Source organism: Sinohyriopsis cumingii, chromosome 19, assembly GCF_028554795.1.
Source record: "Sinohyriopsis cumingii isolate HCF-2022 chromosome 19, ASM2855479v2, whole genome shotgun sequence".
NCBI classification, from domain to species: Eukaryota; Metazoa; Mollusca; class Bivalvia; order Unionida; family Unionidae; genus Sinohyriopsis; species Sinohyriopsis cumingii.
The window spans coordinates 4,203,430-4,230,041 of record NC_142979.1 but is presented as its reverse complement, the minus strand read 5'-3'; the positions used below and the strand labels follow the sequence as shown (position 1 = coordinate 4,230,041).

Sequence of the window (26,612 nt, the reverse complement as noted above, 5' to 3'; positions counted from 1 at the left end):
CCCTTTTTGGTTTTCTTGAAAATCTTCTTTGACTGCATCTTCTCAGCATGGAGTTTTCACCTAAATACTCTAACAGCATGTACTTGGTCTTGAATTAAAATGAAGCTGATTTGACCTCTAACACAGCAACTTCACTTCTCCTCTTGAGGAATGGTAGCTTGATGTTGTTTTCACTAAAACATCTTTTGCAATATTTAATTGGTCTTGATGGTTTGTTGGTTGGTTTTAAATGCACTTTCAACAAATTATAGGTGATATGCTGAGGAAATGGGAGCGAAGAGCCTTTCTTAAAGATATACCAAGATGGCCTCGACAGGTATCTAAAGCCATGACATAGATTATCGGTATGCACTATTGGCTTAGAGATTAGCGAGCCAGATTCATGAATGAATGTCGAGTGCTGGTCCAAATCCTACCATTGGACCAGCTCAGTGCAGCTACTGTGGTGTGCTCTTGGGCAAGGCACTTGGCTCCAATTGCCTGCATGTATTGCTATGCCATAATTCACCTTACCAACATTACCAATACTACCAACTGATCTACCATGACTTTAGTCCTAAACGAAATATTGCATATCAAACTATCCCATAAATGTGTGAATGGATTTGAAAACCTGACTTAACACTTTGGGGTCCAGTCCAAGGTCAATGCTTGCATTTTGTACTCTACCAGGCTTATAAACACAGTGACACATACATGTACAAATGTATTTTGACCTGACATTTTATTTAGTTGCATTTCAATAAATAAATATGTTGATAGCTCTCTGACATTGATTTCACGGGCAGAGGTCGTTAGTGACTTATATGAGTTCTTGTTTACTGGGAACAAAGCTGAATTAACTAAAACCTGTTAAATCTTAAGGATATGTAATGCGGAAATTTTTGTCCAGATGACTACGCTGTTTTTATTTTGTTACAGAGTGCTTTAGATGACTCAGCAGGAGGGAAATTTACACAGCAAATAGATAAAGACCATGGTCAGATAAAACTTCACTTTTCCGCAAAGGAACAGGAAGATGACGATGGCCTAAACTGCTTCAGTCCACAGTTAATATCTTACAATCACCGTACAAAAGCTGGACAAAATATATCAGAAAATGGAATAGTTACTGCTACAAGAGATGATGGCAAACAGGATGATGTTAAAGGAGATGACAAGCCATCAGAACATGGTGTAGTTGTGTCTGTGAGAGGTATTGACAGACAGGATGATGTCAGAGGAGACACTGAACTTGGATCTACCACACATAACCAGAATGATGTGACAGTTAAGTCTGGAAATAATAGTGGGTCATATTTTTTGGTTCCGCAGGGAAGTAAAACGTTCCATTCTCCTGTTTTAGCAGACTCATCAGCAAAGAATGCCAGTATTTCACCAAGTGGAACATCCATGAGTTCAGATGTTTTTATGGTTAAGGCCAAGGAACTTCAAAGACGAATTGACAAGAAAATTGAAATGGCAAGACTTTGTCAGATACACGGTCAAAGATCAAATCTGGACAGTCTTGGAGTGAAAGATTCCACTATGACTGAAATATTAAGTGAAAAACCCTCAGCAGCTACAGGAGGTTTGCAAGATGAGGAGGAGGATGAAGATGATTTTCCTGATGAACGTCTTAATTCCATGTTCAAGTCCTTCAACTGGCCAGAGTTGAATACTTCAGCTGTGCAAGGGGATACAGTCCAGCCTAGATACAAAGAACAGGATTCATGGTTATCCAAAATTTCCACGGTTAGAAAAAAATCTAGAAAATTATGTTTTTTTAAATATCAAAATTTGTCAAATAAGATTTTTAAAGAAGGGATAACACATTTGTGTTTTTTGCAGTTTATCTTGCCATGATTAAAAGCTGTGAAAACCAGATTTAAATTGCCATAATTTTGTGTATCACTGTTTCTTGCTTTATCAAGAATAGATACCTTATTGAGAAACAAGCAGCACATGCCATCAGCAATATATCTTAAATTATTTATCCAATAAGCAACACAATGTTCACAATGTCCAACATAAAATGAAAAGAATATTTACACAGCTAAAATATTCTGTATCTGTTATGGTTTAATATATATCTCACATAAACATGTGTAGTTATGGTTTTATATATATATATATATATATATATATATATGTGTGTGTGTGTATATATATATATATATATATATATATATATATATATATATATATATAAAATCATTAACACATGTATTGTCACATTTTGTAGTGCAATTTATTGGTGATTACTAAAAGAAAAGAAAAACTTTACTGACAATTTGCAGACACTGGGAGTGATGCCAGCACCAAATCCTGGTCACAGGAAAATATGTCCCTCTCTGAAGACTCTCATCAGTGCCGGAAAGCTGATGCCAGGACAAGACAACCTTACTCTTACTGCAAAGGTAAGGCTGCTTTGTCTGTGACTGGTTGCCACAACACAATTTATGTGTGGAGGTTTTTTTCTGGTGCAGGGGATGGGTGTGCAGCTGGGACAATGATCTTTGTAATGCAAAATTCATGGTAATGTTTCATCAGTAGTTTATCATATTCTTTGTCTCTTTCTACAGTCAAACCCGGTTATCTTGATAACGTCAGGGGTGTCAAATAATCATCAGCATAACTGGGTCCCAAGATATCAGGGTTCATAAAAACTGGTAACTTAATTTTTACAGTGTCTGTGACCTTTATTCATGTCTCTTGCACTTCAGTTTACTGGAAAGCCCCCCCCCCCCAATAAAATAAACTAAATGCTTAATTGATCATAAAATGAAAGACGCTAACCTGCTGTTGTTATCATTTATTCCTTTTTTATCATGAGCAATTTATTAAAGAAAAAAATATATCCATGAACTCGATATTTCAATTTTTCAAAAGATGCATATTGAAGATTATCTCATAAATGGCTAATGTGAAAGCTGAAAATTATATAATTATTCGCAATTCGGGCATGTTAATAACAGGACGATCCATGTGTGGTTTGATTGTGAGATTCATTTTAAATAGTGCATACTTTCCTCCATCATATATTGTATTGTTTGTATTAAGCATCCATACTGTAGTGTGCATCACTATGTCAAACAACACATAACTCATTCATTGATGTGGATATAGGGAAACAAATTGTGTTTGATTGTACACAGAGGTTTGAATATGTTATCAGACTGAAAACTATCCAACAAATCACAAACGAGAGCGAGGGAGAGAAATCTCAACCGACATGGTGTAAGGTGCAGAATAAGTAAGATTTTTTATTATATCCAGGTTAACTATATGGCAGTATCTTGCAAGTAAAGCTCATTTATTTGAAAATACATGAACATGTACATTACTGTGAGTGCAAATGACAATCCTTTTGCTAGCATGGGTTAAAAAGAATATTATTAAAGCACGTTAATCCTGTGTATACTATTTACACGGTTCCCACACTACCAGGAAATCGGGGAAAAGTCAGGAGAAATGATAAATTTTTTCCCCACAATGAAACGTCCTGGAATTTTTCAAATATTGATGAAAGTTGGGGAAAACCCAGGAATTTTCCCGCCACCACTTGATGCCCGAAACAATCACTCAATTGAGTTGTAATAAACTGATCATGAGTTAAATTTATCAAGTTCTAACCAGAATATTCGGAGGGTGCAGTATGGATTATTTGGTTGCTTGCAATAAACATATATGCTGAGTCAATCCAAGCGCCCAGTAGATTAGATTCATGTAGTACACTTTTATTTTCAAAGTCAGGTCAATATCCATATCTTTCCTTACATGGAAGGTATGAAAACCAATCTAGCATCACAAGAGGCCAACATGGTGGTGGCAAAGTGTAGCCACTTACCAGATGGCCAAGAAAACTTGAAACATTGCTAGATGAAATGAGACTTGCATGAAATCAATACAAAAATTACTTATTTTCTCAGAAATTGTGATTTGTAAAACTATTGTCTTTAATCTGCCGAAAGACAAGATAAAACTACGTCGTTGATGAAATGTGACCTGGTGCTTGCGATTTGCATTGCTAGTCGCATGAGTACTGTACACATATCTAACAACCCACCTTTTCAAATGTTGTAGAGAAACAGAATTTTAAAAATATTAAGTGAAAGTTGTATACTGGTTGTTATAAAAATACAAAGACGAAAGAACACAAAATTCTCCATATTTATATATTCTGAGAGCAACTTTTGGAGGATTGTTGTATCATGTGATCACCACGTTGATGTGTGATATCTGCTTGATAAACCAGACTGGCCAGATTGCTGGTTTTTACAAAAAGTATCTGACTTTCATTTAATATAATTGAATTTCTGTACAACATTATAAAGAAGTTTGTTTTTTATATCACGTGAATATTGGACTTCCAGTTTCCTCATTTGAGATTTGTGAAGTCTATGCCATAGTTTCATTTGTTCGACTGCGGATTAATGACATAACAGTTATAATACTTGCCATTTCTTAGAAAATAATGGTGAAAATAAAGGTTAATTACCGGATTGGATTCATGCAATGGTCGTCCGAGAATTGTTCATTGGTATGTCACTGTCTTTTGAATGTATAAGTGTAATTTTTTCAGTCTTGCGATTCTGAAGCAATAAAAGACGCGTGAGAAAAGTCGAATCAAGCGAAGGGTTGTGGTCACGCTTGCACTCCTTGTGTTCATTTATATTACCAATAAGGTGATTTCATGTTGTCAGAGATTTTGCCGTACTTTATTTATTGATAAAACATTGGACTTCTGTGCTTGAGCCTGTAACCCAGATAATCCTATTTAGAATCATACAACTAACTACATTTTATTAAAGATGGAAATGTATACCTTAATTATGCATCTTAATCAAATTTTCCAATTTTGCAAGAAGTTGTCCCACACGTACAAAATCATCTGATACCCAACATGTCAGCTTGCCACTAGAACGGGATTCTCACAAAATTTCCTGGAGTATAGTCTGTTTCTAAATTCTTTAGTATTTTTTCCTAATAAACAAGACGTTGTAAACACATTACACCCTAGTCATTGTCTATTCTCTTCCACATAATAGCTTATTTTTTTAAATAAAATATTGAATTTTACTAACAAATGTTTACAAGATTGGTTTAGTTGGCTTAATATTGCTTGCCATTATTGGCATTGTTACGTTGAATTTTGTAAAACTAGCTATAAACCTGATCAAATTACTCGACTGAATTGCTGACAGAAACAGTCCAAAGTAATGTATCTCATTTCTGTAGCCCAATGGATAAACATTACATCTTTTCAAAGCTGTGCACAGAATTGGTCGACATATCGCGAGTCATGAAAACACGGTGGTGGTATCCCGTGTGTCCAAAATTAATATTATTTTGAACAGAATATTGTGGTGACAATTGCCTCTTTTCAAATGGTAAGCATTACAGTATTTTATTTTCGTCAGTTAGTCCCATTCGGTATGTGTTTTACTTCAGTATTGGAGACGGAAACCTTAGGTGCGCAGAAATGCCTGACAGCATTGTGTATACTAAAAAACTATACGAGTTCCTGTATAAATACATGTTTGGGGACTGGTTTAACGAATTACAAGAAGACAAGTTGATTTTACAGAAAATTCAGTCCTTATTTATACACCAGTATATAATTTTGAAGGGCTTTTGTCAAAATTTAAATCAATCCTTTTGAAAATGTTTTTCAAATGATGGATTTTTAACCAGATTGTCTTAAGGAGATTAGGTTGTTTGAAGAAAAAAAAATTGGGATTTTATTGGCACAGATAAATTCAGGGTTAAACTCTTCTTGTTACAAGGCAAGATTCTAATTATTTGTGGTTTTTTTTTTTCATACTGTAATAGGAAATATTACTTTCTATGAAATGCATATATACACCACTCCCTCGATAACTCGTGCCCTGATAACTCACGAATCCGCTTATAATGCGGTGTCAGACGTGGATCCCAATTTTTTAACCTGAAAATACGCCAAAAATTTATCCCTATTTGTTGAACTTGAAGAAAATCGCAATCAAAATTGGTAACGGAAACTTTGATGTATCGCTTGTTTTTTCATTAGAAACGGTAGATAGGACCTGGAAATTTTAATCAAAACTATGACTTTCAAATTTAAAAATAGCTCATACAATTGTTTACATTTTCTTTCCATTGCATTGAGTGGAGGCAATACTTTAATAAATAAATACAAATTAAATAATTTTTTTATCAATTGAAATTTGTGTTCTAGTTCCATCTTTTAGTTCCTTTTAAGTGTACTCATCATAAATGCATTGTGTCCTCTTGTAATTAAATGTAAAATGCGTCAATCTACCGTAACAGCTATGTCCACGAGCGTTTCTCTGAGAACTTAATTAAGTGCCAACTCTGTTTTGATAACTGACTTGCGGAAGTATTTGCTGTATTGTTGCACTGAATTAAAAGCTGGCCTCCTTTGTATTATCACGTTAATTATGTCTTGAATCAAAAAAAAGGAGGTGGATTAAAAGAAAAATTAAAAGGTACAAAAATCAGACTAACTTAAAATCTAGCGGCCTCGGTCGTATGTCGGGTGAACTCACTTCATTTGATCAATCGAACAGTGTAATAAATGTTATTGTGTATGCAACAGAAACTACCTTAAGTTAACCGACTCTTTCATAACTGTGATCAACGATAAAAAGGCAGCAAAGCGAAAAGAATACTTCGTAAAATAAAGAGCTTGATTTCACAGATATGGACCATTGTGGGCAAGTGGGTTTCAGAGAATTCTTGAACTGGCATTTAGAGATATCCTCAGGGATGATAAGAAATTTCATTATTACTTCCAATGAAATCACGACATTAACATTGTACTAATTGAACAAAAAAAAATTGAGTTTTCACGTAGACATGTCACAAAATAAATGTTGTGTGTTTTGAAAAAAAAAGGAATCTTGTTTGGTGGTGTATCAGCAATTAGACTAGTTCCCAAATTGTGGACTACCAATTTGGCAAGATTCTATTAGACACCATTATGGGAATCAGACTAGTCAAGAAAACAAAAAGCAGTGACGTAATACAGATTTTTTGCGTACACATGATGGTTGTTCAAACCAGTTCGAACGATCTTTCAGATGTTGGATATTTTGAAAAATAATGTTATTTAAACAGAATAATAACAACTTCATTAGAAAAATTGTAAAATGAGGATTCAGTCATTAAACAGACCAGTTCCCTAACGCCACTCCCTCTCCCGGTTTTCTCGATCTTAAAGTGATTTTTTTTCTTCTCAATTTTTGGAGGTCCCTCGGTAACTCGCGCCTTGCTTATAATGCGGTCTATGTTTGTGGACCCCGTTGTGTGCGAGTTATCGAGGGAGAGGTGTACATTGCTATAGAATTCTTTAGAATTAAATGTTTGAAAGGAAACAAAACATAATTTATTTTCATTATGTTGTTCTCACTTAGCAACATAATGTAGCAAACTAAAGTTAGAATTTTTATTTTGTACATTGGAATGACTTTTTTATTTATAGGAATATAATCAAACTTGTTTTATGTGATACATTTTGTGGTTTTGTACATGATCGTCTTTTTTGACTTCGATGTTTTTGGAGTCTTGAAAGAGAAACATCTTTAGATTTAGAAAATGCATGTTTTATAATCTAAAATGTTCTTTAGTTCCATTCAGTAATGATCATATGGGAACCTTGAAAAAAGTAATTTCAACCCGAAAAAACCCTGAAATTTTATCTTTAGAAAAGCATGGGAACCATGTATTTATCCTGCAAACAATAATGCCAGTTTAATGTATCAATTATGATTCCAGATGGCAAATAAATAGATGCTCAGGTAGTGAGTAAACACAACTGGTAGCGAGAAATAAACTCATTGTTCGAATTTACTGGGAGGATATCAAATACAAAGGTTATTTTATTGCAAAGCAGCCAACTCTGGAAACTGACTTTGGATTCTTTGAAGTGTGCCGATTCTTTTTTTAAACCTAACTTTGGTTCCTTTTTACCAGCATTTACAGGAATTTTGAAAATAAATTAAAACAATGGAAGCTAATTTTTCTGCCAGACCTAAAGAAGTGATATTACTAACAACTAAACAAAACAAAAAAATAAGACCTCAGGCCTGAGAACTAAATTAAGGGGCCTCTACTGTCAAAATATAGAAGCCAAGTGCCTGAGATTATCCATTCGCGAGCATATATACAAGCACATACATAGGGTGATAGTCTACTTGATAAGATTTGTTCTTCTGTTTATTTTCTGTTGACAAATATATGCTTTTTAATGGGAGAGAAAATGATGTTTCAAAAGAGAAAGCTTTCAAACCAAAACATTGAACTGAAGTATGAAATTTTGCTATAACTTTAAAAAGGCAAGAAGTGTGATGATTTGGCAAAAAGGTACAACATTTCATCAAATACTATTTCAGGCTGGAAGAAAAATGCTGATAAAACCAAAACTATGTATGAACCTGGACAGTTTGGTCCCAATAGAAAGAAAATGTACCACCAGGTTTGATGATGACGAGGCAACACTAAAATGGTTTAAAAGCATCAGGCCCAAAAATATCCCAGTAGATGGCCCTTGTATCCAGCAACAGGCTGAGGAATTAGCAAAAGATTGGGACATGAAACATGCTTTAAAACAGTGCTACAATATTTGTTTTAAAACCGTGTGTCAAAATCTTAGGTTCAAGCCATGTGACATATACAAAGTTGAAGAGACTGGGCTATTTTGGCAATGGCTGCCTAACAAGATGACGGATTTCAAAAGAAACAAATGCCATAGAGACAAAAATCCAGAGAGAGATTAACTTTACTTTTGGCCGGAAATATGGATGGAAGTGACCAAATCAAGCCATTAATAGTAGGAAGATCCGAAAATCAAAGACGCTTCAAAAACATTAATAGGTCTTTTCTCCAGGTTGACTACAAATGCCATTCAAATAGCTGGATGATAGGTGATATCTGTACCAGCTGGTTACTCAAGTTAGATTGCCACTTCCAGTTTGATTCATATATGCGTTGATTGTACATGTAGGTAATCTTCACGTATATTTTTGTATCTCGACTACATTACATTCAGTTTATAAGCCATGGATATTTTGAAAATAGTGCTGACATGTTTCGCTATTTTGTCATAAAATGCTGTAAAAAAGAATCGTTGTGATATTATGTGCATATGTAACAATTTCATGACTTTTGAATATTCAGCTGATCAGCAATTTTCTGCCTGCACATAGATTATTTATTTGTACATGTACAGGATATTTCATTACTTTCACCTCCTTGATTGTTGTAGCTCTTGTTTCTTGTATACATGTATTTCTAAACATAATTCAGACTAAAGTTGTACCTTAACAGTCAAAAAGGAAATGACACAATATACATGTAGCTGACATCTGTGATTGTGTTTTCTTAAAATTACATTGTAATTTGTGCACACTATTGTTTTTGTGAATGGATATATCATGTAGTGAACGTATGTTCTTAATCAACTCACTGATTAAGCTAATCTTACAATGCAAATATAAAATGAATATGAAATAAAAACATGACTACTGCCATAACTGATCAAAATTATGCTTGAAAATCAGTCTCTTTTGCTGACCGTTTCTTATAAAATTTATGAGAGTTGCACTTCGTTGAAGTAAGAGGGTCCACATGTTACTTCAGACCGAAACTTATGCCCAACATAACGGAGTTATTTACTTAACAGGGGTCAAGATAAGCAGAGGAAAATTAGCATAACAATAAAGGAATTTTTCAGGACCAGACTAAAATGCTCGACATCACAGGTTCTTGAGACAACTGAGGTCAAGATACGAGGGTTTGACTTTATATATATATATATATATATATATATATATATATTGTTGCAGTAGTAATAACAATTTTATCCTTGTTTGTCAAAATAATTTAGAAAAATGTTTTTAAAATATTGGGGCTGCTAGGGCATTCCTATTGCTTCAGTTCCACTTCAGTGAAAACTCTTCACATATGTATAGATTTGTAAAGAGTAGATAATATTCCTCTTAATTGTAAATGCCTGCATCACTGTTTTCCTTAACTAGCAACCATATACCAAAAAAAGCTCTTTTGTACTTTTTATTAAAACAACTTGGTTTGAATAAATACTCCTTTACTTTTAATGACTTTATGAGCAGTTTCTACACTTAATATAAAGTTGGTTTTTCATTCAGTTTTTACACAGGAACACAGATGCTACTGATTTGGATAGACCTAATGTACAGTTGTTAGATACAGACTGAGCTAGACATAATGTACAGTTGTTAGATACAGACTGAGCTAGAGCTAATGTACAGTTTTTAGATACAGACTGAGCTAGAGCTAATGTACAGTTGTTAGATACAGACTGAGATAGACCTAATGTAGAGTTGTTAGATACAGACTGAGATTGAGCTAATGTACAATTGTTAGATACAGACTGAGCTAGAGCTAATGTACAGTTGTTAGATACAGACTGAGCTAGAGCTAATGTACAGTTGTTAGATACAGACTGAGATTGAGCTAATGTACAATTGTTAGATACAGACTGAGATAGAGCTAATGTACAGTTGTTAGATACAGACTGAGATAGACCTAATGTACAGTTATTAGATACGGACTGAGATAGAATTATTGATTTGAATTCACATTTATTTGTTTCATAAACGTCATGATTACTGCAAATCATGAAGCCAAATGCCCACAATCAATGATCAGTCTGTGAAAACCAAACAGCAATCAGCAAATCATGAATCCAAATGCCCACAATCAATGATCAGTCTGAAAACCAAACAGCCATCAGCAAATCATGAATCCAAATGCCCACAATCAATGATCAGTCTGTGAAAACCAAACAGCCATCAGCAAATCATGAATCCAAATGCCCACAATCAATGATCAGTCTGTGAAAACCAAACAGCCATCAGCAAATCATGAATCCAAACGCCCACAATCAATGATCAGTCTGTGAAAACCAAACAGCCATCAGCAAATCATGAATTAAAATGCCCACAATTGATAATCAATCTGAAAACATGACAGCCGCATCCATTAATTTAAGCTTTGACAAAATGAAGACCAGTGTTTGGAAACCCACAAAATGTAATGCCCACAACAAAAACTTAATTCACAGTAAGAAAACAATGTTTTTTTTTTATTTTTTTATTTTTTTCAAGTCTATAATAGGGGCCCTGAGTGGCCAAGTGGTCTAAAGCGCTCTTCGTTACGGACCACTGCCATCTCACCTCTGTCTGCGGCGGTTCGAGTCTCAGATTCAGCCAATGTGGGTATGTGAGAAAGCTTGCCAGTAGCTTCTCAAGGGTCGGTGGTTCTTTCCGGGGTTTTCCCGGGTTCTTCCTCTACCATTAATACTGGCCGCCATGTATAGCCTATCGTGTGCTGAAAAATGGCGTTAAACCCCACAACAACAACAACAATCAAGTCTATAATAATTGCAGATAAGTTAGGGTTTTTGTTTAAGAAATAATTATTCTTTTTACTCATTAGGCTCAATCTGAAATTAGTTTGATTCATATCAAAGTGAATGTTTGGAATTCTTGCAGGGGAAGACAGAGATAGCCAGCCTAACTTCCAAAGGTCTCATAGAGAAGAGAGATGGAGTTATGTTCAGCACCCCAGTCCAGTGGTTATCATCTGCCCTTGGAGGGGTCAAGGTCAGCAGGAAACGAGCATACCAAGAGGTGAAATTCCATTTATATTTTATGTTGTGAACTGACTTACATATCTCTCTACATGATGTCATTAACCACTTTTCTTCATTAATTCATGTTGATGACATATGTTATAAAAACAATTCTACCAAGGTTTCTTAATTTTTTATTACACGTAGTCTTATTCATATTTGCCAGCACATCAGTGTCATTTATGCAGAAATGAAAAACCTAAATGTCAGATTGCTTTATAATTTTATTAAATTCTATTCAGCTGGACTTTTTCACGATAATTTAAACGTTGTTGAAACAGGTTTCTGTTTTTGGTATATTTTATGTCAGATCGGTATTTTGATACAGATGTGAAAGCTGATCATACCAGAATCCTTGGTGTCAAATTCGGTCATTTTCTCTTGAGCAGACAGTGAGAAGTTAATTTTGTTTTCACTTTTTAGCTGGGACTGCAATATTTGGTCATGGTGATTACATTTATATAGATTGGAACACCCTTCTTCATGTTCGTGCCAAAATGCTTTCAATTAAATTTGGTCACATTCTGTTCAGAAGTTTTTGTGAAGAAACCATGTCTGCAGGCAAATTGGCATTATTTGTACAAATAATCCAAGAATAATCCAAGAATTAAAAAGTAGAAGGCCTAGTAATAAAAATGTTCTAATGAATTTGAGTTTGAGTCCTGACAAAAATTCAAAATGGAAGGCAATGAACTATACGGTAGCCAGTATACTATTGGCGTGTCAACAGTTCTTTGTTGATCCACAAACAATAATATCCCGGTGTTTGAATTCTGAATAAAATTTCAATAAATGTCTTCATCCAAAAATTCTGCATGAGGACTTAAATATTTCCAGGGAAACAAATTAATCTCTTAGAATCCAAATAATTTGAAGAAAAATTAAAATTTAATTCCAACTGGTCACAACAGAAAAAAGAACACCACCTTATTGTCGAAGTGTTTTAAAGCCCAACTGACTAAATTCTCTACAGGAAAAGGTTATCCACTAATTTAAGACGCAAAACATTCCCGTATGAGGGTCACACAATCACTCTCCAGAAGGAGGTAGAAGCTTTACATCACATACTCCCAGTACAGCCTCGATTTCACTAATAAATCCAACACTAAGAATGAATATTTTTTTAAAAAGTTGTTCAACTCTTACTAATTCTGTATCAAGGTCAGGAACAAGGTCAGCTTTTGAATACAAAGTTCTGTTATTCGGTTTTTACGAAAAAACAGGTCAAACTAATTTCTAGAAGATGTCAAATTCCAGTAAACAAAATTGCATTACTGTAACATGTAATGGAATACAAAAATTAAAACAAACAAACAAATCAAATAAAATATAAATTAAATCAAATATACATAACAAAGTATGTAGCTTTCTTACTATGTACATTACATTCGCTTCTCACAAAAAATTTAGTCCCCATCTGGAAAGGCCATCTGTTGTATAAGGCCACTTTTCCTGTTGCAGAAGGGGTGGCCGTATGAGGGAGACCATTGTATAGGCTATTTTTTGGGTGGTTTGGGTGTTGGTACAGGCTATGTTTAGAATTGTTTTTATGGCGGTTTGGATGTTGGTGTATATTATTTTTAAGGTTGTTTGAGTGTTGGTGTAGGTTATTTTTAAGGTGGTCTGGATGTTGGTATAGGGTATTTTTAAGGTGGTCTGGATGTTGGTATAGGGTATTTTGAGGTTGATTTGGGTGTTGATATAGATTGTCTTAGGGTGGCTTGATTGTTGAAGGTTATTTTTTAGGGTGGTTTGGGTGTTGTGCAAGTTTTTAGGATGGTTTTGGTATTGGTTTAGGTTGTTTTGAGGTTGGTTTGGGTGCTGGTATAGATTGTTTTAGGGTGCCTTGAGTGTTGGTGCAAGTTTTTAGGATGGTTTTGGTATTGGTGTAGGTTTTTAGGATGGTTTTGGTATTGGTGTAGGTTTTTAGGATGGTTTTGGTATTGGTGTAGGTTTTTAGGATGGTTTTGGTATTGGTATAGGCTTTTAGGATGGTTTTGGTATTGGTGTAGGTTTTTAGGATGGTATTGGTGTAGGTTGTTTTGAGGGAAATTTTTGTGCTGCTGCAGGTTATTTTCTGTATGGTTTGAGTGTTGTTAGTGTAGGCTGTCATCAGGGTTGAGGAAACTGGAAAACCTGAAGGAAACCACTGTATAGTTTGGTTGTTGTTAGTGTAGGCTGTTGTCAGGGTTGAGGAAACTGGAAAACCTGAAGGAAACCACTGGCCTTCGATATGAAGCCAATACACATGCCAATTCAAGGTCTGAATGTTAAACAAGCATTCACATGCTCTTACATAGACTCAACTCTAATTCTTACATCTGATTGGTCAGTCAGTACTGGATATTAGCCAATCTGATGTCAGAATTGCTAGTTCAGTCCAAGTCTGACCATGAAATTATTTGCTTTACCAGTGATAGAAAGCAAACATGTTACTGCTGAACTATTCAGATCACCAAGTGTGTGATTTGTTAGCTTGTCCTTGTTGAGTGGAACAAAAAGCGTTGTCATTTGACTCTTTTAAACCATAGTATATGTCCAGTGTACTTCTCTAAGCTTGTATATACATTTTAAGGTGGTTAATGTTTTATCTTTTCAGGTTTCTTACAATGGTCAGCAGTTATTTGTCATATGTCAGGAGAACAATCACAAACTTCATGGTAGCTCAGGTACTTTATTCTTATGTACACTCATCTTACTTAAAGAGTATCAAATGTAACTGTTTCTGTATACACTTATTTTAGTTTTAGGTCCTTTGATCCAATATATAATAATCCTTGTTCAAGTTATCACCTGTATGGTCTTCTACCTTAATGTAATGCACCATAATCTTGTTAATACAGCCAGTTTTCTATACATTATTTTTAAATTGTAAAATTTAAGGTCCTCACTTGAAGATGTGCATATCAACAAATCACTTTCTCCTGCAACTTTTCTTAATGGTTTTTTTTGTCAAGCTTATTGCAGTGTGTGACAATCTTTTGAACACAATTATCCTCACAGATTTCATTGGATTGTCATGTTCTTGCAATTTTTGTTAATTTATTGATCTTTTCTTCCTTTTTATCTGGTAGTTAAATTCAATCTTGTGAATGCAACTTGTTTTGACATTTTTTTATCGATTGCTGTGAATCTTAGTACATGTTATGGTCGTCTTTTTTACTATAAATTCATCTCTCTCTCATGGGATAGGGGTGAAATGAAGGGGGTTGTGGTTACCATTACTCCAGTTTGCTTATTATCATCACTTTAAGCAAAGTTTATAACTTATATGAGTGAGGGGGAGGGGGCAAATCAGTCATACAAAATGCATTGTCTTGCATGTGACCAGCAATGTAAATCTTAGATGGGCAAAGACCTAGTAGTGTATCCAGTTACAAAACTATTAACATGAATTATACCAAAGTATTGGTTCAGTAAAGTAAGTGATGTTGAAGCTATGTGACTTCAAAACAAGGAATGATAACAGCATCTAAACATTGTTGTCAACACCATTGTCACCAACACCTTATGTCTCAAAATTCAAAAGCGAGACAAAAATCAGGTTTTCTTTATTTTTGGGTATAGCGTTTTTTGTATTTGAGAATTTCAGATGGCTAAAGGTGATTAAATTCAAGTTTTAAATTGAGCTTTACTTCAACAATTTACAATACAACAATTTACAGATTATTTCTTGTAATGAGGAAAAAATGAGGTAAACTGAGGATTTAGTTTGATGGAGAGAAAGAACAAATTTAGTACATGGCCCTTGGTCCTCCAGAATGTCAGCCCCTAGTTTTTCAAGTCAATGGGCCAGTTGGCATGCTGGAAACAAAACTAACAGTCTAAAGCTCTGTATCACAGAATCATACTGTTGAACTGTCTACTGTAAATCCATTTCAGTAGATATAAATCTTTTTGTTTCTGTAAAATAACAATCAAACTGTTAGTTGGTGAAGAAGGTCCTGTTGTTTTTATAGAATGATCATTACAGAGATGCTACCAGGATTTTATCAAAAGGGGGCATCTCCTCACTTGTCATCAAAAGGGGGAGAAAAAAACAGATGAAGGGTGGAGGAGAATTGCTGTAATTCATTTTTTTACACAACACTAAAATATCCATGTCTCTTTCCTTCTGCTCCACTTGGTTAGATTTGTGCTGAAAATCAAAATCCTCATTAGCTGCCCCATCTAGTTAAATAAGAAATAATCTTATGAACTTTTCATAAACTTTTTGTGGGACTAGCAAACCTCTCTGCCATTTCCTGTTGTGGTGATTAGAAACCATGAAATTGACAAACACTGACACACCCTGAATGTTACAAAGTTAGTAATATTGTGAAATTTATTGTCTTACAATCCAGTATTTGATCGGTCAAAATGTGAATGACATTTGCTGTCATTTTTTAAGTCAAGACTAAAGACTAAGGTCATTCACATCCAGATATCATTCATAACTGAGACTAGTTGAAGAGTAATGTGAATGGCACATTATATCCCCACTCCATGTTTTATAGTTCTTGATGCCAACAACTTAAACATTTGTGAAGAAACCACTTTTCTTCTTCCAGCCACATTGATTTTGACCCTTTAACCCAAAAATTAAAAGGCTTTCTTACCCCAAGTTTAAGCCATTCATTAAGTTTCATTCAGGGTCTGTGATGTAGATCTAATGTTACTGTGCAGAAAGCATTTTTCTTGTCATTCACCTTTGACCACAAATTTGATAGGTCTTTTCTTTAGCCAGGTGTAAACCATCTGTAAAGTTTCTTCCAGGTCTGTGATCTAGAACTAATGTTATTTTGTGAAAACCATTCCAGTCACAGTGACCTTGGCCTTGGAGGACCCCAGAATTAATCTGGTTCTTTCTTACACCAAGTGCAAGCTATCCACAAATTTAAGGATCATTGATGATGGAGAGCTCAAGTTATTGTGGAGAAACTATTTTTCTTGCATTAGTGAAAGTGACCCTCATCTTTGAGCCCCAAAATGTATAGGTACTTTCTTACCCAAGTCCAAGCTATCCAAACATTTACATAACTGTAGATGGTACGCAGCCTGAGTTATTGTTTGAAAACAGAATCTGCAACATATAGATGGACAATTTGTAACATGATACACTGTTAGGTGACTGTGGACAATTTTTTTAAACTGTAATTTATCAGTTCTATTAAGTACTTCAGAGTGGAAATAAAAACATTTGCATTCTTTGTATTGACATATAAGGTAGTCGGCTACTTCTCCTGAGTAATGCATATAGAATTCAGTATGAATAGGGAACAGTCTGTGCAATGTGTATTTTAATATAAATGTTTTACTTGTATGTTATTCACCACTTTAAAAAAGTATAAAAGCCATTATGTACTCATTAAATTTTTTAATGTTAATGTATTTTCAGTACAGTCTCAAAATGTTTATTTCAGAAGGCTCAACTCACATATAACTATAAACTTTTATAAACAGCACCATTCTTTAATCATTTTTCAGGTTTTGTTCCTAAAAGTGATAGTTCTGCAAAGATCACCATTTCTTGTGATGGAAAATACAGCCAGGCATTAAAAGCCTCTTCCAGCACAACATATGACACTTCAGTCACAAACAGTAAAACTCCCTTACACAGAGAATGCCAACACTCTGCCATTTTACCCAGTAGTGTCATTAGCACACAACCACAGATGAAATCTGTGCCACTTTCTAGACCTGGTATGATAAAACAGACAAATTGGTTAAGCCCTGTTGACACAAGAAGAGCTGCACCTCAAACTCGAGAATTTTCGTCATCAACCAAAGCAGTACAAGACACCATAATTCCAAAATCTAAGCAAGTAAAGGGCAATTATAATTTAACTACCTTGATGACCTCATCTGCTGTGAACACCATAGTAACAAGCGCCAAGGATAGACCATCCATGCTTTGTACAGTCTCGTCATTATCAAAATCACTGGAAGCAGACACAATTTTAGCAACACAGCAAGGATCTGAACCACAAGTTTCCGGCTGGGTAGATGACGAGAGGCAGCAAAAAAGTAATAATCAAACCATTCCTACTATAATATCAGATAGAGAAGACAGTGACAAAGATGACAATGTAGCAATAGCAAAGGCATCAGAAGCGTCAGTAGTGGATGAAACCACGTGTTCTGCATCAAGTGACAGTAATATGGTGAAGACATCCAGAACTGAAGAGGAGTTTTTGGCTGATCTGCTTTACCAGTGTAAGGTGAAGCTAATTGACAACAGAGAACTAATTAATGACAATGATTTACCTGAGAATTTCTGGACCACTGATTATGCCAAATTGAAGATTGGTCAGTCCTTGTGGGCCTGTGTAGATGTTTGGAACTAGTATATTAAAGTGGAGTGCAAGTTTCCTATATTTAACATAAAATCATAGACACGTTTTCTTCCAGTAACATGTCACTTGAAAACTCGCCCTCCTTTAAAAAGGTTACCTATTTTTGGGCTGCATGTGTTTTTGTGTGTTACAGGTGCATGCATGAGGTTACTAGCCTACTGCAGTACTTTTTCCAGTGGTATATACCATGGTACTTTTTCACTGTAATTTCTGTCAGTAAAAAAGGTAAAGAAATTCCAGAGTAAGCTTGTTACAAATAATTTTTCATGAAAGAATAATTCCAAAAATTATTAATACTGTCACAGATTAATCTGGACTCTTAACAGATACAATTTATAAATCATAAATCATATGTATGACACGTGTCATGCATGTCATCATTGTGGCCAAAAGAAATATGAAAGATATTCAGATCAAATCCAACTTTTGGAAATATTTTGAATTATAAACAGGAGGAAAAGAAGTGGTTTTTTAAAAGTTATTTGTTAGTAAATGTTAATGTGTTAAATACATGCATTGCGTTGGAAGACCGAGAATCATCCCAAGATGTTCAGGATTGTTTTTTGTTTGAATTTTACGTAATTCTCTAATCTGTAAAATATTTTTTCTTTTGGGGAGTGTTACTGGCCCTCTCTGACAGTTGTCTTATCTGGGTTTTAACTCGAAGTTTCCCTCGCTATTACATTAATAACATAGCTAGTCAGTTATGGGATTCACTGTCAATACTTCCTATTTGTATCAACAAGTCCTTGAATGTTCAAGTTTTACATGGATTGTCAGCCATAATTTAATCATTCCACTTTAGTTAGATTTGTAGAAGATGAGTTATCCAACACTTAACAGACAGATGGCAAATTTGCCTAAATGTTATTGACCTTGTAATTGGACCTGGGGGGGGGGGGGCTGATTTTCTTTCAAGATAGGATGTTTTATTATTTTATTTTATATCAAAATAATTAAATTGTTTTTCTTGTCAGATAATGTAATGGATATAACATGATGTTGTCTTTCCTTAAAGCAGACCTGGAAATTTAAAAAAAATTCCATGACCTTGCCCAAGATAATTACATAGTTGGTGCCTAAATATAATTACTGTATACAGTGGTCAATATCACAATTTTTTTTTGGTAACTGTAGTTTGTGTGTGTGCATGTCTATATATATATATATATATATATATATATATATATATATATATATATATATATATATATATATATATATATATATATAATGACCATAATAAAGCAAGGTCCTTATAATGTCAACGTTCTCAGTTCGTGTTCAGAATAATCCATTGTAGGAATTTGATTTGATTGCAGAATCTCCAAGCTTTTCAAAATGTTCCTAGCCATTTGTATTAGTGCTTGGAGGAGTTGCTGTGTCCTCAACTCATGTCTAGAAGGATACAGTTGTGAATCTTGCCAAGACCAGTCAGTTTGACCATCATGCCATATTTCTTAACAAGGCACTTCTACAAATATTTTGCCTCAGCTTGAAATAACCTGACATGTGTTGATGTGCTGATAAAAACACCATACCAAAGCATTCTACTGTGCAACTCTGACAAACTTCTATGCGCAATGGTCTTATAATTTTGATCCATCTCCTATAGGTTGGCTTGGAATGGAGGGCATCATTAAGAAATATGGAGGATGGGGTTTTCTGCAACTACCTATCCACGCTGTAGATAATTTACTGGCCCTGCTATTTTAGCATATTTTAACAGACTAGTTCTAACATGTAATTATTAAGGCAAGTTGACAACTCATTACATTATATATAAAATACACAAGATGAAAACATTGATTAAACTATAAACAGTAGACCCTTTTGCTTAATTTCTATGTTTCACCAGTAATGATAGCAATCATCGATTAGACACAAGTACACAAATGATGCAGGTGTTTTTGTATACTAAGATCCTTTCATAAACTCGATGAAAAAAGGTTTACATGAGTCTTCAAGGCAAGTTTTATGAACCTGTAAACTTTATGAATATGTACCTTTTAAAATCAAGTTTCATGTGTCATTCACATCATTCCTTCGTTGTTGCAACCACGTCCAGTAAAGGCTCTCTAGCACAAAAATATTTCACTAGTATTTTATGTACAAACTGTTGGTATATTGTCAGTTACACAAAAACAAAAATTGCTTCAGTGTTGTTACTTTATTTTTCTTGGAAATCTTAATGTTGTTTGTTACAGATTTGTTCAAATTCTTTTACTTGATAGACATCTTATTACCATTAAAGATTCAAAAGAGAGTAATTAGTTTTGAGTTTTTATAATACTTATTTCTATAAAAACATTTTCTGACACAACTTTATAGTTCAAATGTTTGTCCCTCGATTACGTCATTAAGTTACTCATAGATTATTGAAAATGTTTGGCTGATGCCGTCAGGACATTTATGTTAAGGATGTAAATTTTCCAGGTTTGCAGACACACACACACAAATAGCTTTTTACTTTCCTTGGTGTGTGTGTGTGTGTGTGTGTGTGTGATTTGGATTTTTAATGTAGCTTTAACAATTTTTCGGTCATATCGCTACAATGTCTGCAGTGAGACAGTTTATAGTGATGTCTAGCACTGGGGCATCATGCTCCAGACATGTAGCATGATGTCCCACCCAGACACATTATCCTTCACCAGGCCGACCAGTCCAAACACTGACCTCTTAATGCTGAGCACCAAGCGAGGCAGCTGTTAGTATCTTTTTTGTAGTCTTTGGTATGACTCGGCCGGGGATCAAACCCGCGACCTCCCGCATCCAAAACTGACTCTCTAACTTTCCTTGGTACTTAAATCTTAAATTCATGGACTGGAAAAGGAAGTCCTAATAATTCCAATTTTTATAAATGAAATGGATTTTCTGCAATACGATTGGCTGTAAACAGTTATGTGACACTGATCTGGAATTTTTTACACATCGATAAATTCTGGGACTACTTGTGGTATTTGTACTGTTTGCAATATAAATAAACATCGCAGACACATCATTGTGAAACGATTGTTTCATCTTTTAAATTTTTTATTCAGCAAATAAATATAAATTATACCCTTTTTATACTTTTTCAAATATTCTTTGATTGTAATGCATAGTTTACAATTTGGCGTTCGTCTGCTACATAGTCGTGCAAAATGGCCGATTATGGTGATTTTTCACTGTAATTTTCTGTATAGAGTTTTTATAAAAATTAGATGACAAGGAGTTAAAAGAAAAAATAGCAGCAATTGAAGCAGATGAAGATGGATTTGACTATAAAGTGGATGGATGTTACAAACACTGAAAATGAAACAGAACAACAGAGATTGATAAATTCCCTCACACAGCACCCCATGACATCAGTCACCCTAGCCATACACAACACCAAGAATAGCGTGGAAACTGGGCCAGTCAATTTTGAGGCCGCTGAGGGATATAAACTAAGATTCAAGAAATTATTTGAGGAAGACTTAAAAGCTATTAAATAAATCAATGCTCAGAGGCTACTAAACGAAACACAAAATGGGGTATTTGTGTTTTCAATGGTAATTTTTTTTTTAAAATTTATATTGTTTGCTTATTTAAAAACTGAAACGTGTGTGGATGTTGGTGGTTTGGTGAATATGACCACTTACACAAAAATAAAAACAAATATTTATGAGACCTATATTCCAAGACTGAATAAAGTTTTTAAATGGTAAAACTATCATCTCCACCAATGTGACTTAACACCATTGAAAAATGTATATAATAATCCATAAAGGTGATTGTTTTGCTAATTTAAATTATTTTGGATGTGTAGTCATTAATTCCTTCCAGAACTCAACTATGCAACGAATCAAAATATATGGCTGGTTTTGCGAGCAACTCTACATTTAACAACCGCACATTTAATTTCAGATTAGATAAGTGAAAGGGTCTTGTTCAGTATTAACGCTGATGAAAAAGATATAAAATGTTATTCCTGTATAGAACATACTATAATAAAAAAAAAGAATGTTATTTTTTTTATATGTAAAGAAATGTGCCGACACATTGCCAAAGATGCCTATGAAGTTTCTGAATAAATGTAACTGTGACTAGTCAAAATATTCATGTGATTCTGTACAGGTTATGTATTATAGGGCGATGTGAAGCGGCAAATGAAAGGAAAGTACGCGCTACTTAAATTGGAATGAATTGTTGATGGAATAAGTTGATCTGAGGAAGAAAGGACAAAATTGGAATTATTATTATAAGGATTAAATGATCATGGTTGGGTATTTATCAATGTGTAAATTTTACCTAATCACTCACAAAGTTAACATAAAGTCCTTCATACTTTATTTGTGAGTAATTATTTAAAATTTACACATCAATAAATACCCAACCATGATCATTTAATCCTATAATGACTGCATTAATGGATCATTGTTTGCTGGGATTTATCCAAAGGTCACAAATTCAATACCCACTCAGGCTGGACCAGGTTGATTGCCTTGGGAATGGCACTTTTATCCATTTCTTCTGCATGACACAACCAATGACATGTTGAAAGTGCCATTAAAAACCAACCAACTTTCATCAATTCTGAAATGAGTACCACATACATCATGTCAGGAAATAATTAGATCTCAACTGACTTTCAAGATGTACTTTAAATAATTTTGTTCTTGAAATTTCACAGTGAAAGGACATTTTCTTGCAAAACATAAAGCTTGTGTGCCTGTCACTTCTGTTATACTTGTACTAGCCTCTCATACAATTTATTAATAGGATCTAACAGAAGTGATTATTTTTTAATAAAAATTTATGAAACTAGTTAAACAATTAACATCTTTTTGCAAGATGGAAATTATTTGAAAATATTATATAGAAATGGAACACAATTAAAAGATTGTTTATCACCTGATTAGAAATATTTGTTTTATACGATGAAACCAGTCAATCGGCAGAATATTGTAGTGAAATGACTGAAGTGTATTTGGATGCCTTGCTCATTCCTCCTTTGCCGTACATGATGTAATTTGTGATGTTATCAAGTATGTATTTTCTGTATAACATTATCCTACTGTATATTGGCTCAAAATAATAATACCAAGAACCTTTTACAGATAAAATGACAAAGAAATTCCATCATGTTGAATAACATTTTAATTATATTAAATTTCAAACATTTTATATACATGAATCATAAGTCAATTTACAATGAATAATGTATTCCATACAAGAATTTTCTCAAGGAATATGAATGCCTCAATCAGTGTTTACAAATCTGACAAATGCATAGGCAGACCAAATGCATAGGCAGACAAGATTAACACTGTCCAATATAATCTATGGTGACATTGGCAAGGAAATCCCAGTCACAGGACTGCACCTTTTATCTTCTGAAAGATTGTCCCATGCAGAAGACCAATGATGCACATTGGAGTGGGAGGCATTTATTTTCCAAAAAGGATTGGCGAAAAAAAAAATTTAATAATCCATCCCATCACCAATATACTTTCCTTACATTGAATGAATGCTTAACATAAATACAAGTACGACACCTTATCATGACCACTAGAGACAATGATGGATTATAAATAAACCAGTTTTCTGTCACATTGGTAAAAATATATACCACTCTCACGTTCGTAGTGGGACATCAAAATATTTCTTGTAAAACCAGAAAGATTAATATTAAGTTTCTCATAAATTTTCCAAAATAAGATTTCACAAATATTATTAACTAAAGTACTTACTGATGTTTACTTGATGACAACTGTTACAATATTCATAAAGTATCTTGAGCACAAAGTATGAAACCAAATTCAAAATTCTATTTTATTCTTCAATTTCCTAACTTGAAAAACAACACTATTAACAAAAGTTACAAAGTCATATGTTTCCAGTACTAATCTACAAATTTAGCAGATGTCAAAATAACTTAAGGACATCTGCTCTTGTAAAATTTATCTTAAATGTATAGCTGTTAATAAAGTGATGCTTACACTTATGACGTCAATTATACATTAGTAAGGAATCGGACTTCAGTTCATGAGCTGCATGGTCAATACACACCCAAGTCAGCTGGATTGATGTTTGGGAAAGGCACGATTACAGCCAATAATGTGTTGAAAATGCTGTTAAAAACCAAACTCTGACAACCTAGTAGCAATAGACACTCTGGGGGAGATTAAGCATAAGCAGAGATGATATAGATGTATCGAACACATCCTAACAAGGCATTTTTGTCATGATGAGTAATAAAAATAAAGACGTTTACACAATTTTGATAATTATGAGTACATTGCTGTTGAATAAAACAATAAAAATGTCTGAAAGTATACAAGTGATAAATGACTTCCCAGGCTTCTGTGTTGGAAGTTTATCTTTCCTCAATAACTGACACATTTTGGAGTCTTGAGTATCTATGCTTTGATTGTTCTGTGACAATAAGAGCTAGCGTGAAGAATACAAAATATTCTGGAGTTAAGATTTGACTAAAAACTGATGTTTGACTGGTCAATAGTAGTCAAAAACATGCCAGTTCTAGCAGGTCAATCCTATTTTAGTATCTATTTAATCCATAAACACCCTTTACAAAGAATTCTTACAAAAACAATGAAAATCAGTTTGGACAGTGTTTCTACACAATGGGAATTAATTAAAATCCAGTAAACCTTGAATGGTCTGCAGATGTACATATTTTGAAAAAAACATTGTTTCTGTGAAGGCACAACATGGCTACTGTCCTCCTCAGATAAGATTGCCCAAAACAAAATCAACATGGCTATCATCTTCCTCCTCAGATAAGATTGCCCAAAACAAAATCAACATGGCTATCATCTTCCTCCTCAGATAAGATTGCACAAAACAAAATCAATGTGGCTGTCATCTTCCTCCTCAGATAAGATTGCCCAAAACAAAATCAACATGCCTGTCATCTTCCTCCTCAGATAAGATTGCCCAAAACAAAATCAACATGGCTGTCATCTTCCTCCTCAGATAAGATTGCACAAAACAAAATCAACATGGCTGTCATCATAACCTTCAGATAAGATTGCCCAAAACAAAATCAACATGGCTGTCATCTTCCTCCTCAGATAAGATTGCCCAAAACAAAATCAATATGGCTGTCATCTTCCTCCTCAGATAAGATTGCCCAAAACAAAATCAACATGGCTGTCATCATAACCTTCAGATAAGATTGCCCAAAACAAAATCAACATGGCTGTCATCTTCCTCCTCAGACAAGAGTGCCCAAAACAAAATCAACATGGCTGTCATCTTCCTCTTCAGATAAGATTGCCCAAAACAAAATCAACATGGCTGTCATCATAACCTTCAGATAAGATTGCCCAAAACAAAATCAACATGGCTGTCATCTTCCTCCTCAGATAAGATTGCCCAAAACAAAATCAACATGGCTGTCATCTTTCTCCTCAGATAAGATTGCCCAAAATAAAATCAACATGGCTATTGTCTTCCTCCTCAGATAAGAGATCTCCCAAAAAGAAATCAACAGGGCTGTCATCTTCCTCCACAAATAAGAAATGTCCCAAAAGGAAATCTATGTGCCAGACATCACACACCTGCATGCTATTTGCAGTATATTTGACATTTAGCAGTAACTGAACTAAACTACATAAATAAATTGTACAATGAACAAAGCATCTTTGGGAATAAATTTTAGTTGTTTATATGCTTTTGTTAGAGCTTTTATTTGACACCGTGTGGCAATGAAATAAAAGTTAACAAATAATGGTACTGTCAACTTGGGATGCTGTGGGCAATGTACAATCATGTATGTAACAACGTGTACCATAGGTACAATTGTGCAGAAAATTTGCACAATTAAATCTTGTGACAAACATCCTGCATGGATCTCCATTTTTCAAGATGTCATAAGACTTGGCACAGCAAACCATGTCACTGACGGCGACAGTGAACTGTGTGGAAAAAAACACATCTGCACATCGAGCACATCTCGTCTAATGTTCTCTTGGGTTCTTGAACCAATTGCTCAAACTGAAAAATGATTATATAACCATGATCAGAAATTGCTCTGAATTCATAGGTAACAGATATATACAAGAAGGATAAAACTAAAAAATGAATTTAGGTTGAACAAAGCATACACTACACTGCCTAAAATTTCTCAGGCAGGCCTGTTGATATGGAATCTTCAAGGTAACAGGCATTTTATTATAAACACAGCATTGAGGGCTTTACCGCAAGTATAATCATATTCTACACAGCAACACACAATATAAATGGTTAACTACTTTGCATGTGTATTTAATGTATTTAACATTTGATGTTTATTGTAAATTTAAGCAAAGGTCCATCTGCCCTCTCTGGTCTTTTAATCCCTGGGGGCAACTATCTCTCGAATTCTGGGTGCACAAAACCACTCCCCATGACCGGATTCCTTGTTCTTCCCTAAAGTGAATTGGGAGAGATATCACTGCAGGCTTCTTATTTATTTGCTGGAATGTGTTGAATCACTTCAAGCACACATAATATGAAACTGTTCACTAGAGATGTAAGGTTTGCTGCAGTTCCACCCAACAGCAATCTGTAAAAACGTCGTTATTAAGTCCCTTTGCAACTATATCATGGGGGGCACCGAATGGCCGAGTGATCTAAAGCGCTCTCCATTACGG

General features: G+C 34.4%; 2 protein-coding genes across 2 annotated transcripts in view; one reads left to right on the top strand and one right to left on the bottom strand.

The window, feature by feature from the left end:
• Window positions 1–19,108, top strand: part of LOC149775078 (uncharacterized) — a 59,310-nt gene extending 40,202 nt beyond the window's left edge. Inside the window, exons 9-13 of the mRNA XM_089944336.1 lie at window positions 922–1,734; window positions 2,280–2,399; window positions 11,517–11,654; window positions 14,256–14,325; window positions 17,123–19,108. Of these exons, the coding sequence (XP_089800462.1) occupies window positions 922–1,734; window positions 2,280–2,399; window positions 11,517–11,654; window positions 14,256–14,325; window positions 17,123–17,982 (2,001 nt within the window). The 3' untranslated portion in view covers window positions 17,983–19,108. The remainder of the gene's footprint in view (window positions 1–921; window positions 1,735–2,279; window positions 2,400–11,516; window positions 11,655–14,255; window positions 14,326–17,122) is intronic.
• Window positions 19,109–23,094: 3,986 nt separating this feature from the next.
• LOC149775077 (ribosome maturation protein SBDS-like) overlaps window positions 23,095–26,612 on the bottom strand; it is a 36,743-nt gene continuing 33,225 nt past the window's right edge. Inside the window, exon 7 of the mRNA XM_089944259.1 lies at window positions 23,095–25,974. The gene's annotated coding sequence lies outside the window, so the exon portion shown is untranslated. The remainder of the gene's footprint in view (window positions 25,975–26,612) is intronic.